Below are 17,584 nucleotides of genomic sequence, written 5' to 3'. Positions count from 1 at the left end.
ACCAACGCTCCATATAGTACTTGGTCCCACTATCTGAGATGATTCTAGTGCTGTCCAAAAAGATAACCTTGCAAAAGGAGACCCCAAAACAATGGATAGCTTGCCTGTCACACTTCCTCACTTATGTTACACTGAGATGTGACACTGGAGAGAGAGAGAGAGAGAGAGAGAGAGAGAGAGAGAGAGAGAGAGAGAGAGAGAGAGAGAGAGAGAGAGATAAATTGTTGGTGCTGAAGCAAAGGAAGGAAAGAAGCAAGAATTCATCGTTCTGCTGTTCCTAGTAATCTTTATGCCGCCCCAGAACTGCCAGGAAGCAGACTTGCATTCTAGTCTGTACAGAAAATGCAGCAAGTATGGGATGAAAAGTGCACTGGGGCAGAAAACTGACTACATCCTGATGTGAAAGCACACACACACATACCTACCTACACCTTCCCAGTAGCTGCCTTGGGGATCAGAATTCCCTTACAATCCTTGCACTTGCAAAGACTTATTGATTCTAATAGGTTTTCAAGAACTCAAGGTTTTTAAGGGATGGGCATTCAAGAGAGTACTGTACTATTTTTAAAGTTTTACACTGCTTCATATCATTTTAAATTTATGCTTCAAATTTATTTTTTTGGAGCCCCCGGTGGTGCAATGAGTTAAACCCTTGTGCCGGCAGGACAGCTGACCAACAGGTCGGTGGTTTGAATCCTTGGAGAGCGGGTGAGCTCCTTCTGTTAACTCCAGCTCCCCATTTGGGGACATGAGAGAAGCCTCCCACAAGGATGGTAAAACATCAAAACATTTGGGTGTCCCCTGGGCAACATCTTTGCAGACAGCCAATCTCTCACGTCAGAAGCAACTTGCAATTTTTCAAATCACTCCTGACACAAAAAAATTGTTTTTTAAATGTTGTGGGTTATTTACTTCCATTTTAGTGTTGATCTTTTGTATGTTTTAAAAGTATTGTATTTGAATTTGCAAGCCTCCTTGGACCCAGTTTTGGGAGGAATACGCCATATGTATAATGATAGGAATGACATTTAATTTATCACCGTAATATAAAACCACCACACAGAACACTAAGAAGATGACAGCAAAAATTAGTTACTGTTAGGAGAATCAGTGCAGTTAAGACAACAAGTAGGATGGCAATTTGATGAAATACGGCAAGTATAAAAAGAAGTAGGATAGAGCATGACAGCAACGTAGTGTAATGGTTTCAGTTCTGAGCTAGACAGCAGGAAACCAGGGTTCAAATCCTTTGTTGCTTTCAGAAACCTTGGGCACGTCACACTCTTTCAGCTGTAGAGAAAGGCAATGGCAAACCATATCTGAACATATCTAGCCAAGAAAATCCAGTAATAGGTTCACCATATGTTTGCCGTAAGTCAGAACTGACTTGAAAGCACACGACGACACGTCAAGGCAATGTAATACAAATCCTGTTTTACTCAGTAGGATTTTGTTCTGGTTTGGCTACATTATGCTCTGCTCCTAAGTGCCTTTTTAAAATATTAAGGTACCTACATACATTTTTAAAAATCTGTTTTTGACTATTACTGCATATGGACAAATTTTCAACCAATCTGGAGATATTTGTAAGTTAATATGCAAGGAATATGACACACTAAAAATTCACTTCAGGGAAACCTTGAGGGAGGCATTCTAATGATTTTTTCATGCATATAAGAGCATATGCAACATGAAGAACAATTGAAACACAGTCTCTAAATCAACTGAAACTGAACCTTCCTTAGGTTTTTTCCTGACATTAAGTTTAGTCGTATCTGACTTTGGGGGTTAGTGATCATCTCCATTTCTAAGCCGAAGAGCCGCCATAGACACCTCCAAGGTCATGTGACTGGCATGACTGCATGGAGCGCCATTACTGCCGGAGTAGTACCTATTGATCTACTTACATTTGCATGTTTACGAACTGCTAGATTGACAGAAACTGGGGTTAAAAGCAGGAGCTCACCCTGCTTTCCGGATTCAAACCATCGACATATCTGTCAGCAAGTTCATCAGCTCAGTGGTTTAATCTGTTGCACCACTGGGGGCTCTGAACCTTCCTTAATAAGAGTTAAATATTTTCTCAAGTAACACTGAGTACTACAGTTGGTAAATGCAAATTGCCAAAAAACCTCTTTTAGTAATTCAGGTATAACCTCTCAGTAATGTTTCTAAATCAGCATATTCATACAAGCTGTATATCCATTTTAGCTCCCTAGTAAATAATAGTAATGTGACTGTGTATGTTAATATGCTCATGTTCTGCTGATTCATTCAGTCTGAACTCCTATGTATAGGCAGTCCCTAAGTTACGAACAACTTACTTACAAATGACTAATGGGGGTGAGACAACAGGAAGCGAGAGAAATCTACTCCTCAGAAAAATAATTCACTCCTGGAAGAGTTTTCATGGGGAAAAAGAGTCTCCATTAAAGTTTTATCACAAATGCTTGTTTCCACAACAAGCCAATTTTTTTCAAAATAAAATTATCACAGCGACAGAAAATGAAGTGAAATCTTCTTAATAGGGGCAACAGAAAGAAAAACAAACACCATAGGGCTGCTAACACTGCCCTATGCTATCCAAAACTAAATGTATTTATAGATTTGCCTAGAGTTACACTTTAAAAAGTCCCTGTTCCGACTTACAAATTCAACTTGAGAACAAACCTACAGAACCTATCTTGTTCGTAACTTAGGGACTGTTACATGGACATTGTCTTCACTGAAAGTTTGACTCAATATGAATGGGGTGCCATTGTACAAGGAGAAGGGGACAAGAAACACCCAGATCACTAGCCAAGTCAGACAGAAGAGCCGGGATATTCTTGGGAGAAGTGTGTTTTGTGCATGTCATCCGCTTTCTTCTAGATGCCCTGAAAGCAAGTTGAACTCTGGGGACCATGTCTGACAGTAATGGTTTGTGTGAGAGATCACTAGAGAAAATCACAGATCTATCAGCACTGTCCCTTAGCAACTGCCAGGATCCGTTTTTTAATTCTTCACTATCAAAAACATATATCCATGAGACAGCTGGGGCAATCTCATCGTTTGAAAAACTAGTGTTCTAATAGAACTGCCACAAAACCAAATAAAAGAGAAGATGTATAAACTTCTTGCTCAAGGTTTTGATGTGCTACAGGGATGACTATTACAGGACTTGGATATGTGGAAACCTGCAATGAGTTATCGTTGGGAATCAATTGGTGGTTATAGTGGCAATTGTTACATTGCAAAAATAAGGCTGTTATTTAATTTTTTGTGTCAGAAGCAACTTCAGAAACTGCAAGTCGCTTCTGGTGTGAGAGAATTGGCTGTCTGCAAGGACGTTGCCATGGGGATGCCCGGATGTTTTGATGGTTTTACCATCCTTGTGGGAGGCTTCTCTCATGACCCCGCATGGAGCTGGAGCTGATAGAGGGAGCTCATCCGCACTCTCCCCGGGCTGGATTCAAACCGGCAACCTTCAGGTCAGCAACCGAAGCTTCAAGTCAGCAGTCCTGCCGGCACATGGGTTTAACCCACTGTGCCACTAGGGGCTCCTATAATCAATGAACTATATCAGCAAAGAGTAGTAAGAAACTCTATGCTATACAGAAACACACAGTCCAAGCACTCTTGACAGATGGCCATTCAGGATCTGTTGAAACACCTTTAGAGAAAGAGACCTTATCATACTTGGAGGCAGCATATTCCACTGCCGATCAGCTCCTATCCTACTAACGTTTAGGTGGAATCTTTTTTTTCCTACCATTTGAATCCATTGCTCTCTGTCCTAGTCTCTGGAGTAGCAGAAAACAAACTTGCTCCTTTCTCAATATGACATCCTTTCAAATATTTAAACATGGTTATCATGTCCCCTCTTAACCTTTTCTTCTCTGAGCTAAAAAAGACACAGCTCCCTATGCCGCTCCTCACAGGGCTTGGCTTCCTGATCCTTTTACATTTTAAATACATTTTAATTAATGTAACAAGTAAGGAGACTTGTAGGCATTTCTGAGGCATTTTGATTGGACTTTTTTTACAAAGTTATTTTTTAATCAATCCCATAGTGGTGGTGAAACGTCTCTTGGTTTTACAGCCTCCCAGGGACTATGGGAGCTGTCCCAGTTCTGAAACTCTCAGCAATCTGGTAAAGTATCTGGGCTGATTTTTTACAGCCAGTAGGAACTGGCAGCTCCCACATCCGTAGGATGGTGATTCCATTGCAATCTTTGGTTAGTTTTAAAGGAGCAATACAAGATACTGAACCTGTTTGGAAATAGGACTCAGTACTTTGGAGAGAAAACTTGTTGGTAAAGCAGCCTTCCAAGCCTTTCACTATTTATTTATTAATGTATATATTTGCTAACCTGTATTCTATGTGTATGTTGATTTGCAAGTCTGACTGTACCTCTTTGGTGTGGGAGGGGTTAAAGACATGTGATTGTACTGAGCATGTTCAGGCTCAGGACTCCATTTTGTATTCAGTCTGGTTTACACCTCAGTGGAGGTGGATGCTTGTTAGCATCAGACTTCAGTGGAGGTGGATGATGTTGCTGTTTGGACTTTAGTAGAGAAGTATGACTTATAGACTTCAGTGAGTACAACTATACCTAAAGACTATGGACTATTGATTAAGAATGATACCCTGTGTACTCAACACACAGAGAACTACATCTATATATATAAAAGAGTGATGGCATCAGGGCAGCGGACAAAACAACCAAACTATAGGCCCCCCAACCTCGAAATTTGACAACACAACCCATCATTCATGGCTCTAGGTTGATACAACAAAAAGAAAAGAAAAATACAGTCCTAATTACAAGGAGAGGAATAATAGTTTTTATCCAATTGCTGCCAGTTTGAAGGCTAAACTCCACCCACTTGGTCTCCTAGCAACCTACTCAGCCCAGGGGACAGGCACAGTTAGGCCTCACTTAGGCCTCTTCCACAGATTATCAGATTTTAACTGGATTATATGGCAGTGTAGACTCAAGGCCCTTCCAAACATCTATATAACCCATTTAGAATCTTATATTATCTGCTTTGAACTGGATTATCTTGACTCCACACTGCCATATAATCCACCTCAGTGTGCATACTAAACATAAAGACAACCATTCAACAGACATTCAATACCACCACTACCTCAACAATTTCTCACCAACACCACCAGACAACGCCACAGCAACGCGTGGCCGGGCACAGCTAGTCCTATCTATAACTGAACTTTAATAAGAAATGTGCCTTTATGGTGAATTAATACAAGATGTTTGTAAGCAAACAAGATATGTTATTTTTCAAAAAAGACTTTGTTTTTTATTCTCTGAGTTCATATTTCAACTAAGAGGCTTCAAGGGAGTTTATATCTTTTGGGCAACTGCAACTACAACTTCAAAGAAACAACCATATTCTGCTAACCAAGTTTATTTTTGTAGTGGCATGTCTTTGGCAGTTCAAAGACATGGTTCTTCACTTTAACAGCTGAGTTACCTGTGTGCCATTACATGAATGCTTATGAATATCACATGTTCAAAGGGTTGACTTCTAACAAGGTAATGTTTTTCTTGACTAGTGGTTTTCAAAAAGGTGGTCTCCACATGTTCATGGATGTTCACATTTGCCAAATGGATATGACATAGTTTTTCCTTTCCAATAAGGTTATGATTGCCATTTATTTCTATAGGGATATGAGCCCAGAGACTGGGTGCAGTTATTTCTAATAGAGCCAGCATAGTGTAGCAGTTTGAGTGTTGGAGCATAAAGCTGAAGACCAGGATTCGATTCCCCACTCAGCCATGGAAACCCTGGCTGACCTTTGGCAAGTCACACCCTCTCAGCCTAGAAAACCATGTGATAGATTCACCTTGAAGTTGTCATCAGTAGGAAATAATGTGAAGGTACCTAACAGCTGCAACAAACTTTGGAGGACTTCTTTGGTGCCTGAATTAAAACCTGGTGGGCATTGAATCCAGATAATTGTAAAACCAAATGGATTCAATGACCCCATAGCAACAGGTCCACCATCCACCCCTGATCTCAATGTATTTTTCTTTCATTAAAGAAAGATTAATCCATGCAACAAACAACAGCAATGAATTACAGTTGGCGCTCTGTATCCACAGATTTCGCATCCATAGATTCAACCATCCTCTCCCCCACCCCGAAAGTACATTTTGACATTGCTATTTTATATAAGAGACACCATTACATATAATGGGTCTTCAGCAGTCACAGATTGTGTATCCATGGTTGATTCAGAACCAAACCCTACCAGATACTAAGGACCCATTGAATTTTCAAAATACTAAAATAAATAACATAAATGAACTATTTTGGGGGGGGGGGATCCCAACCTCTGTTATTAATAATTAACAAATATTGCATTTTCTGTGCCTTGAATTTTTAATAAACCCATCCTTACAGCCAAGCTGATAACTGAGCCAAGGGAATCCAAAAGAAAGAAGTATGTTGCTTGAATTAACATGTTCTATTGCAAGTTGCAATAGAACATGTTAATTCAAGTAACATACTTCCTTTATGTAAGGTGAATGCAAGCCACAAAAGCTTGGATTCAACCAAGTAATCTGAAATAAGTTATTGTATTAATGTAAAGGCTTTCCCCTGACATTTAGTGTAGTCATGTAGGACTCTGGGGTTGGTGCTGATCTCCATTTCTATGCCGAAGAGCCAGTGTTGTCCGTTGACGCCTGCTAGGACATGTGGCTGGCACAACTCCATGGAGTGCCATTACCTTTCCGCCAGAGTGGTACCTATTGATCTACTCACATTTGCATGTTTTCGAACTGTTGGTTTGCAGAAGATGGGGCTAACAGCAGGAGCTCACCCTGCTCCCCGGATTCAAACCGCCGACCTTTCAGTCAGCAAGTTCAGCAGCTCAGCAGTTTAATCCGCTGTGCCACCAGGGGCTCCTTATTAATGTATATACTTCTTCTTTATATTATGAGGTCAAATATCCTAGTTTTGACTGGGTTAAAACACCATTACTAGGGCAAAGTAAAAAACAACGGAGAAGCACAGATCAATAGTAACAACAGTAATCAATAAACAGCAGGATAAATGGCGCAATTAAAACAGTTCTGGGTTAAAAAATTAGAAGCCTGGGTAAAGGAAATGGCCTTCACCTGGTTCTGCCAGGAAATGAACATCAGGTGAGCTTCCCTAAGGAGAGAACTCTGAAAATCAGGTGTCACACCCATAAAGACCCTGGGTTTGATTCTACTTTAAGATAACAGAGTTTAGTTTTATGCCTACCAAATTAAGCAGTAGTTGCACAAAGCCTCCTTGGGAGTGAATTGCAACCAAGAGCACATACCCAGCTACATGTGCAATGTGCATATACATCAGTGCACAATCATGTCTATTGGCCACGTGCATCAATGCAGAATGCATGGCCATATGTGCAACTGCAGTTCTACAAATGTCAACTGAATACAGCTGTTCCACAAGGGACAAACATGTCCAGGGGCTTCTGTAAGGAAATTTACGCATGTATAAGTCACCAAGAGGATGCTGCATCCTGTTTCCTGAGGCATATCTGAAGAGAATATAAAAGCACAGGTCGCTACTCAGCATAGATTTTGGGGAAATTACTTTTTTGTATGCATGGCTTCCAAAATTTCCCAGCTAGAATGGCTGCTATGTATGCCTCCTGATGGAGGGTCTTCTAATAAAAAAGGCTAACATTTTCAAGTTCTAGCCCACTGTGAGCAAGAGAGGTTTTGCAAATGCTCAAAGAGAGTGAGCTAGAGCATCACTATCAGATCCTTCCTTCCCCTCCCAATCTGTTATGGGAAGCTGAGCTATACATAGTGGTTTGCTAGCTTCTATCAGAACATAAGATCACGGGAGGTCTTGAACTTGAGGGTAGCAGCTTCATCCCAGGCATAATTACCCAAATCTGGCCAAAGCAGTACACCGTGAACCTGCGACAGCCAGTGTGATTTATGTTCCTGCTGCAGAAGCACTGGGTTGTGTACCTCCTGCATAGGCTTGCTGCACACATACCACTCTCTGTTGTTTGTTTTACTGAGTGTCCAGACATCTAAACCGGGAGCCGTTATTTGAATGCATTTGAATCATTTCTACCTTGTTTGCCAATCCTCCCAAATGCTCCCAGAGCAGCTTACAAGGATCAGTCCACTGGCCAGCTCCTGCCCTCAAGCTTAACAGTCTTTTGAATACATCAAACATGGACTCAGATCAGTGTCTGGGATGGCTTTAGCTTCTTTTGGGCTTTATCGTTAGTGGCAAACCATGCAATGATGTGCACAATGGTACTCTTTGTACATCACTTCCAGTCTCTGCATTAACTACTCCGAACACACTTATGGGTCAGGAAGGTCCAAGTCTTCTTTCCTTCCTCGCTTTTTTCCTCATTCAGTCGTTTAAACACACACAGAGCGTCTCAAGGGGGGCATTGGCTGTAGCTGCCTCTCTTTCTGTAGCTTTGCTCTCATCTATTTGTAATCAGACAAGGGGAAGAAATCTGGGGCAAGGATTCAGAGAAGTGTGATGACAAAAAAATAACACTGAAAAGGAAGAAGAACAAATGACCTGCGGCCAGTCTCTTGAATGGATGTTGATGTAAAACAGTTTCTTACTTTAATAAATAGCAGTCTGCAAGTTATAACTGTTATACACACAAATGTATATACAGATACAGATATAAATAGATAGATAGCTAGATAGATAGAGATAGAGATAGAGAAAGTGTAAGGTTCATTTAGATTTTATGCTGGCTAGCTAGTAATATTATCTACAATGGAACAAAGTTGTATAATTGACAACCATAGACTTCCCACTATGAACAGGTGGGACTGGCTCCATCTTCATCAGTTTTTTACCTTCATGACTCTGAAGATCAAATTTGAGTACTGACACAATACTGCATAGTGATAAAAGAATAGAACTCTTTTAATTACTCCATTTGTCCTTCCAAATGAACAAAATCTGGTTACCAGAATTTTAAAAAAATTCTAAAAACTGAGGACAGTAAAAGAAGAAGAAGAAGAAGAAGAACTCTCAGAAAACAGGGGAATTCCAGACAGGAAACAATCTGGGCCAGCTAACATCTCCCAACAAAAGATTCCCCCAGGCAGGAAGCAGCCAGGCAGTGAAGCTGCAACACTAATCAAGGTGGCCAATTGCAACATTCACACTCGCCTCAAAAGGACAAGAGTTCTTTCTCCCACCCTGGACATTCCACAGATATACAAACCTCACTTGTCTAGTTTCCAACAGACCTCACAACCTGCAGGTGAAACCTCAGGAGAGAATGCTTCTGGAAAACTTACAGCATCCCAAAGTGTTTAAAACATTCACAGAACCTAAGTGATAATTAGTTCAAAGTGAGCAAGATTGGGATTATCTAACACAAACCCAAATTTTGTAGACCAATTTGAGATGCTCTGATATGCAAAATACCTGCTAGCTCTTTCCACAATATACAGTATTTTAATGGAGGAGATAAGAGTTCAGCCCCTCGAGTATTAATTAAAACGTGGCTGGAAATAAAATATTCTCAAAGGATTTGATAGGGCCTTGGGACGATGCGGCTGCTTACGGAAAGATGGTGGGGTTGCTCAAGTAACAAGCATGTGCCTATTTGTATGGTTTTTGTAAAAGCTCCACTAACTTGTTTACCTGCAAATGGGCATATTTCTATACATAACCTATTTCTGTGACTACTATCGTGTGTATTCCAGCAGAGAGGAAAGCTTATTGAGGGCACTAGGGCAAAGGTTTATATCTTGTAACATGTCTTTAGTATACATGCCAACAATTTACCTTCCTGCCTTTTCATATACACGTATATCGCCTTCACCCCTAAATTCCAGAATGAGAAAGCCAACAGTAAAAGACCTTGCAATTTACCAGAACTATGTATCACCGCTGTGATTAAAGTTCTTTTAATTACATGAATTATTAAAACGCAATTAAGCTCTCCCAGCATCCCTATGGGCAGAAGATAAAGGGGAAGAGGGAATGATCACAAACAAATAACATTTCCTTAGCGAAGAGGGGCGCAATTTATATATTTTTTTCTGCATAGGGGTTTCATAATAGGTTATGGCAAGCTGGCAGAAGCCGGGGAGGGAGCAAAGAGGTGCAGGTTAAGTGGGGGCAAAAGAGCCTGGGCAACTGAGGCAATGTGCGCCCATCATGTTCAGTGCGGCATCTACCCTGAGGTTAATTCATGTTATCAGGATGAAGTTGCCATCTGTTCTCTTTTGATGCTCAAAGTGGGCTGCAGTTGCCTCCTCCTAGTAAGACTCTTCCTTCCTGCCAGTGCGGGAGAATCGTAAATGCTTGGCGATGCCAACATAATAATAGTAATACAGCAGGATGTCAGTTCACCAGCACTCATGCGGATTGGTAGATGCCGGCAAAATGTAGTTTCTGGTTGCGTAAGATTTACTATTATAAATAGGCATAACTAATACTATACCTTACTCTATTTCATACAAGAAAATTGACTTTATATTACCATATATACTCGAGTATAAGCCAACCCAAATATAAGCTGAGGCACCTAATTTTACCACAAAAAGACGAGGGTGGGAAATTTATTTATTTATTAACTACATTTATATGCCGCTCTTCTCACCGCAAAAGGGACTCAGAGCGGCTTACAAATCAAATGAACATACAATATATTATTAGCATAGCACAATATAAGCATTTAATTACTACATTGTACTATATCATTATATGGTAATATTATTAGTAATATTACATTTAATATATAATATATAATTAATATTATTATATTGTATTATTAGTAGTATAATATTATATTTCATTATAATATTATTATCAATTTTATATGTATATACAAATAATGCAACAGCTACTGGTAAATTTCAAAAATAAAAATAGATACCAATAAAATTGCGTTAATTGAGGAAACTGTAGGTTACATGTTTTTGAATATTTGCATAAAACTTTAATTTAAGACAAGACTATCAACTGGGTTGCTGTGAGTTTTGCCAGGCTGTCTGGCAATGTTCCAGAAGCATTCTCTCCTGATGTTTCACCCACATCTATAGCAGGCATCCTCCGAGATTGTGAGCACTTGATGAACAAATCTGGACACAGCATATTATTCGAGGACACAGAAATGCTGGACCACTTGAACAACCACTGTCAGACTACACAGAGAAGCCATTGAAATCCACAAGCATGTGGACAATTTCAGCAGAAAGGAGGAAACCATGAAAATGAACAAAATCTGGCTATCAGTATTGAGAAACTCTAAAATCAGGACAATAAATAAAGAACAACACTCAGAAAACTGGGGAATTCCATACATGAAACTATCAGGGCCAGGTGACACCTCTAAGCAAAGGTTCCTGGATCTAGACACTATGCTTCTATTTATGCAGGCCAACAATGGGCTTTTTTAGCCTCCGATTGAGCCAACAATGTCATGCAGCAGCTAAAAAAGCCAATGGGATTTTGGCCGGCATAAATAGGAGTCTAGTGTCAAGATCCAGAGAATTCATGCTCCCCTTCTGTTCTGCCTTGGTCAGACCACACCTGGAATCACACAGTGTCCAATTCTGGGCACTGCAATTGAAGGGCCATAGCCAGAAAAAAATTACAGGAGGAGGGAGGTTTGAAACTTTTCTTTAGTGAGCCATGAAGAGTAGTTCAATAATGCAAAATAATTTAGAAAACAGTCTCTATCGAGAAACTTCAGTGGACATTCAAGACAGATAAACTTCAGTGGACACTCATGGGGATTTGGTTAATCAGTTAAAACTCATGAAAAACTCAATTCATGAAAAACTGAACCCCTAACTCACCCACCCATGTCTTGGCTACAGCCCTGCTTCCAACTCTATGATTCTGTGAATCTATGATTATAAGTGAATTCCAGGCATGGAATAATGAGGGCCAGCTATCACCTCCTAACAAAGGATTCCCCCAGGCAGGAAGCAGCCAGGTTTTGAGGCCGCAAGGCCATTCAATGCTAACCAAGGTAGCCAAATGCAACATTAGCACTTTTCTCAAAATAGGAAAGAATTCTTTCTCCCACACTAGATCTTCCACAGATATATAAAAAGGTAAAGGTAAAGGTTTCCCCTGACATTAAGTCCAGTCATGTCTGACTCTGGGGGTTGGTGCTCATCTCTATTTCTAAGCCGAAGAGCCGGTGTTGTCCGTAGACACCTCCAAGGTCATGACTGCATGGAGCGCCGTTACCTTCCCGCCGGAGCGGTACCTATTGATCTACTCACATTGGCATGTTTTCGAACTGCTAGGTTGGCAGGAGCTGGGGCTAACAGCGGGCGCTCATTCCGCTCCCGGGATTTGAACCTGGGACCTTTTGGTCCGCAAGTTCACCAGCTATATATAGATACTGTATATAGAATCATATATATACAGATACAGTAGAGTCCCACTTATCCAACACTCGCTTATCCAACGTTCAGGATTATCCAACACATTTTTGTAGTCAATGTTTTCAATACATCGTGATATTTTGGTGCTGAATTCGTAAATAGAATAATTACTATGTAGCATTACTGCGTATTGAACTACTTTTTCTGTCAAATTTGTTGTTCAAGATGATGTTTTGGTGCTTAATTTGTAAAATCATAACCTAATTTGATGTGTAATAGGCTTTTCCTTAATCCCTCCTTATTATCCAACATATTCGCTTATCCAACGTTCTGCCGGCCCGTTTATGTTGGATAAGTGAGACTCTACTGTATATACAGATATATAGAATCATAGAATTGGAAGAGACCTCATGGGCCATCCAGTCCAACCCCCTACCAAGAAGCAGGGAGTTGCATTCAAAGCACCCCCACTTGCTCACTTGCCTAGTTTCCAACAGACCTCACAACCTCTGGGGATGCCTGCCATAGGTGTGGGCGAAACGTCAGGAGAGAATGTTTCTGGGCCATGGCCATAGAGCCCGGAAAACTCACAGGCAAGGCGATATTGGCAAGATGACAGAGGCAGTGGGCAAAAGCGAAGGAAGGGAGGGAAGGGGGAGAAAGGGGTGACCACTGGGCAGACGGTGGGGCGGAGGGCAGGCGGGGCGCTGCGTTACCTCGATCTTGTCGATGCGTCCCTTGAGGGCGCGGACGGCCTCCTCGAGCTCCCGGACGAGGGTGGGCGAGTCCCAGGGCAGGTCCCGCATGGCGCCGTCGTCGTCCTGGAAGCTCCTCTCCAGCCCGTTCTCGCAGCGGCTGAGCTTGGTGGTGAGCTCGCGGATGGTCTCCTGGTCGGTGCGGATCTGCTCCTTCTGCTGGCGGGCCGTCTGCCGGAGCTGCTCGGCCGTGCTCTGGAGGAAGAAGAGCTCCTCGCTGGCCGAGGCCAGGCCGGGTCTGGGCGCGTCGCCCTGGGGGCCGCCTTCGGAGGGGCACTCGGCGGCTAGCGGCGTGCAGAGGAAGCGGCTGAAGAGCTGCTGCTCCTGGCGGGGCCGGGCGCTGGCCAGCAGGTCCAGCAGGGCGTCCGGGGAGCCCGCTCCTCCTCCTGCTCCGCCGTGTCCGTGGAGGGCGCCGAGGGTCTTGTCCGCGCCGGGCAGGAGGGCGGCGGCGCTGGCATCGTGGGCCCCGGGGCTGGAGACGTTGTCGGGGTGCCCCGCTCCGCCTCCGCCTCCTCCGCGGCTGCCTCCGGCCGGGTACACGCTCGCGATGATGCAGATCACGGCCCCGAGGAAGGCCAGCATCCCGGCGGCCAGCAGCACCACCAGAAACTTCAGGGTGGCAGCGTCCAGGGGGGCAGCGGCCGGGAGAAACGAAACGGGGCGGAGGAGGGAAGGAAGGGAGGAAGGGAAGAAGGGAGGAAAGAGGGGGAGGAATCAGAGGCCCCCGAAGAAGGAGAAAGAGGGAGAGAGGAAGGCAAAGAGAGAAGCCCCGGAGGAGGAGGAGGAGGAGGAGGAGGAAGAGGAGGCAGAGCCCAGGAGCCTCCGCTGGTGCCGCTCTGCCGCTCGCTGGCGCCGGGGATGCGGGATTATATCGGGATTGGAGGGAGAAGAGGGCGCGTCACTGCCCTGCCTTAACTCTCTCCGCGCTGGGAGGAAAGGAGGGAGGGAGGGAAGAAGAGAGTAAGGAAGAGAGGAAGAAGGGAGGGAGGGAGAGGAAGGAAAGGAGGATGGAAAGGGAGAAGGAAGGAGAGAGGAGGGTGGAATAGAGAGGGGGGAGATGAACTGAACCACCTCAACTGGGCTCCACAGGCCAATGGAGACTCCATCACAGGCATCAGAAGAGCTGCAAGGCCAAGAACAAGCCATGAGAGGAAAGACAAAGATCCACCCAGAGATCTTCAAAGATCTGTTGGAGGTGAGGCAAGTGGAGTAGGTAAAGGTAAAGGTTTTCCTTGACGTTAAGTCCAGTTAGGGTAAGTGGAGTAGGTAAAGGTAAAGGTTTTCCTTGACGTTAAGTCCAGTCGTTACCGACTCTGGGGGTTGGTGCTCATCTCCATTTCTAAGCCGAAGAGCCGGCGTTGTCCATAGACATCTCCAGGTCATGTGGCCGGTATGACTGCATGGAGCGCTGTTACCTTCCCGCTGGAGCGGTACCTATTGATCTACTCACATTTGCATGTTTTCGAACTGCTAGGTTGGCAGGAGCAGGGGCTAACAGCGGGCACTCATTCCGCTCCTGGGATTTGAACCTGGGACCTTTTGGTCTGCAAGTTCAGCAGCTCAGCGCTTTAACACACTGTGCCACCAGAGGCCCCATATATCTATCTATCTATCTATCTATCTATCTATCTATCTATCTATCTATCTATCTATCTGTGGAATGTCCAGGGTGGGACAAAGAACCCTTCTCTGTGTCAAGCAAATGTGACTGTTGCAGTTAGTGAGCTTGAATAGCATTGAGTAGTCACAACGCTGCAAAGTCAGTCAGTGAGGTATCCCTATAGAGGTGGCCTAGCTGATGTTGCCTGAAGGCATCCTCTATTTGAGAAGCGTAAACTGGGTTCTACAAGCCAATGGGCGCTCTATGACAGACAGAACTGCAAGAACAAAAACAAGCCATGAGAGTAGAGACAAAGATCCACCCAGAGGAAAAGTGTTCTTGCCATACATAAAGCGAAACAATGGCCGCATAGGGAAGTTGATGAAGAAACATAACTTACAAACTATCTACAGACCCACCAAGAAAATCCAACAAATGCTATGTTCAGCAAAGGACAAGAAGGAGCCTCTCACCTCTGCAGGGATCTACCATATACCATGCAGCTGTGGACAAGTCTACATAGAGACCACCAAACGCAGCATTGCCCAGAGACATTAATCGAGGAACATGAAAGGCACTGCAGACTGATTCAATCAGAGAAGTCAGCCATAGCAGGGCACTTGATGCACCAACCTGGACACAGCATATTATTTGAGAAGACAGAAATGCTGGACCACGCTAACAACCACCATGTCAGGCTACATAGAGAAGCCATTGAAATCCACAAGCACGTGGACAATTTCAACAGAAAGGAGGAAACTATGAAAATGAACAAAATCTGGCTACCTGTATTTAAAAAACTCCAAAATCAAGACAGTAAATAAAGAACAACACTCAGTAAACAGGGGAATCCAGACATGAAACAATCAGGGCTAATATTACAATATATTGATACAGTACAATATAGTAATTTTATTACCAGTATTTTTATTACCAGTAATTTTATTACCAGTATTGTACTATGCTAATATAATATTGTATGTACATTTAATTTGTAAGCTGCTCCGAGTCCCCTTCGGGGTGAGAAGGGCGGCATATAAATGTAGCAAATAAATAAATAAATAAATCTAACACCTCCCAACAAAGGATTCCCCCAGGCAAGAAGCAGCCAGTCTTTGAAGCTGCAAGGCTTTTCAATGCTAATCAAGGTGATTAATTGCAACATTCACACTTGCCTCCAATAGACAAGAGCTCTTTCTGCCACCCCGGACATTCCACAGATATATAAATCTACCTTGCTTAGTTTCCAATATACCTCACAACCTCTGAGGCTGCCTGCCAAAGGTGTGGGTGAAACGTCAGGAGGGAATGCTTCTGGAACATGGCCATACAGCCCAGAAAAATCACAGCAACCCAGAGGGGGGAGATGTTAGGGAGGGAGATAAGGAGTAAAGGAAAAGAGGGAGGGAGTGATGAAAAGAGAGAGAAAGAAGGAAAGAGGGGGGGAAAGGAGAGAGAGAGAGAGAGAAAGAAAGAAAGAAAGATGGAAAGAGGGGTGAGAGAAAGCCAGAATGTGGGAAGAGGAGAGAGAGAAAGCCAGTGGGGAGAGGCTGCCTTGGAGAAATCTCTGCTCTGTGATGATTTTTTATTTCTTATTAGCCTACACCCTTTAAATGATACTATACAATCACATTTCTCCTTTGGATAGCACTCTCTGCTAATTCATAAATCCCACAGTTGACAAATGCCCCCCACCATAGGTCCATAGGTCACCCATGCTGTCTGTGTTTTGCTTTCCCAGGGATAACTCTGAACTCTGCTAATTTCGAGAGTCACTTTCCGCCAAGTTCATGAGAGAAACTGTGTGTGAGTTAAAGTGCTGAAAAGCTTTGGCCTTTGTAGGCTGTGATTGTTGGGTGGCAAGCACTGCCATTTCAAGAAAAAGCTCCAGTGATGTATTTCTCTCCCTGCCCCGCTCTTGCCATTCCCTCTCTGTTTCCTCTCCTTCCAGCAGCCGTAAGCCTGAGCTTCCAGTTTCTAACTTCCAAAGCGACATTTCCAAAACGGGATCAGGGCTGATTAATCTGAAACGCAGCTGGTGGCGTGGACAAACCTGGAGTTTGTTTTCAACACATGGTTAGGGATGTTTTTTATATAAGGGCAATGCATAACGTTTGTATTTAGCTGAAGGTTACAAAAGCATGGGGTGCTATTGTACACTCATGGGGTGCTATTTTACATTGCATGTTCTTTATTTCACATTATTCATTGATTGCATCATTTTGCATAGTTGTGCATTATACATTAATGTAAATCAATATCGTGCAATGTCATAATTTTGTAATAGGCCAGCGTAGCTCAACTGAGATGTAATTCTGTGAGCACAAAGTTACCCAACACCTTTCATGCAGGATCTTGGTCACTGATTCTCATATTTCATTTTGTATTTTGTGTTAGTGCGGTGCCCCCATTGGTGCAGCAGATCAAACTGCTGAGCTGCTGAACTTGCTGATCAAAAAGTCAGCAGTTCAAATCCGGGAAGCTGGGTGAGCCCCCGTTGTTAGCCCCAGGTTCTGCCAACCTAGCAGTTCGAAAACATGCAAATGTGAGTAGATCAATAGGTACTGCTTCAGTGGGAAGGTAACGGCGCTTCATGCAGATATACCAGCCACATGACCTTGAAGGCATCTATGGACAACGGCTGCTCTTCGGCTGAGGTTAGCATCAACCCCAGAGTCAGACATGACTAGACTTGATGTCAAGGGAAAACCTTTACATTTTCCTTTACTTCCAATGACCTTTGGCACTCAATCCAGCATCAATTTTAGTTTTTTTGTTAGTAGTTTCCTGCTCAGGGATGGAGTGATGGTATCCTGGCCTCTTGTTTCCCAGATTCTCAGGGATGTCCTCTAAAGAGGGAGAATATTTATTTG

The 17,584-nt window shown here is 43.2% G+C and overlaps 1 protein-coding gene across 1 annotated transcript in view; it reads right to left on the bottom strand.

Annotated features, from left to right (window-relative positions):
• Positions 1-13,976, bottom strand: part of nptxr (neuronal pentraxin receptor) — a 41,925-nt gene extending 27,949 nt beyond the window's left edge. Inside the window, exon 1 of the mRNA XM_008110707.2 lies at positions 13,073-13,976. Within this exon, the coding sequence (XP_008108914.1) occupies positions 13,073-13,693 (621 nt within the window). The 5' untranslated portion in view covers positions 13,694-13,976. The remainder of the gene's footprint in view (positions 1-13,072) is intronic.
• Positions 13,977-17,584: the final 3,608 nt, after the last annotated feature.

This window comes from Anolis carolinensis, chromosome 5 (genome assembly GCF_035594765.1).
Source record: "Anolis carolinensis isolate JA03-04 chromosome 5, rAnoCar3.1.pri, whole genome shotgun sequence".
Lineage (NCBI taxonomy): Eukaryota > Metazoa > Chordata > Lepidosauria > Squamata > Dactyloidae > Anolis > Anolis carolinensis.
This window is presented reverse-complemented; position numbering and strand designations above follow the sequence as displayed.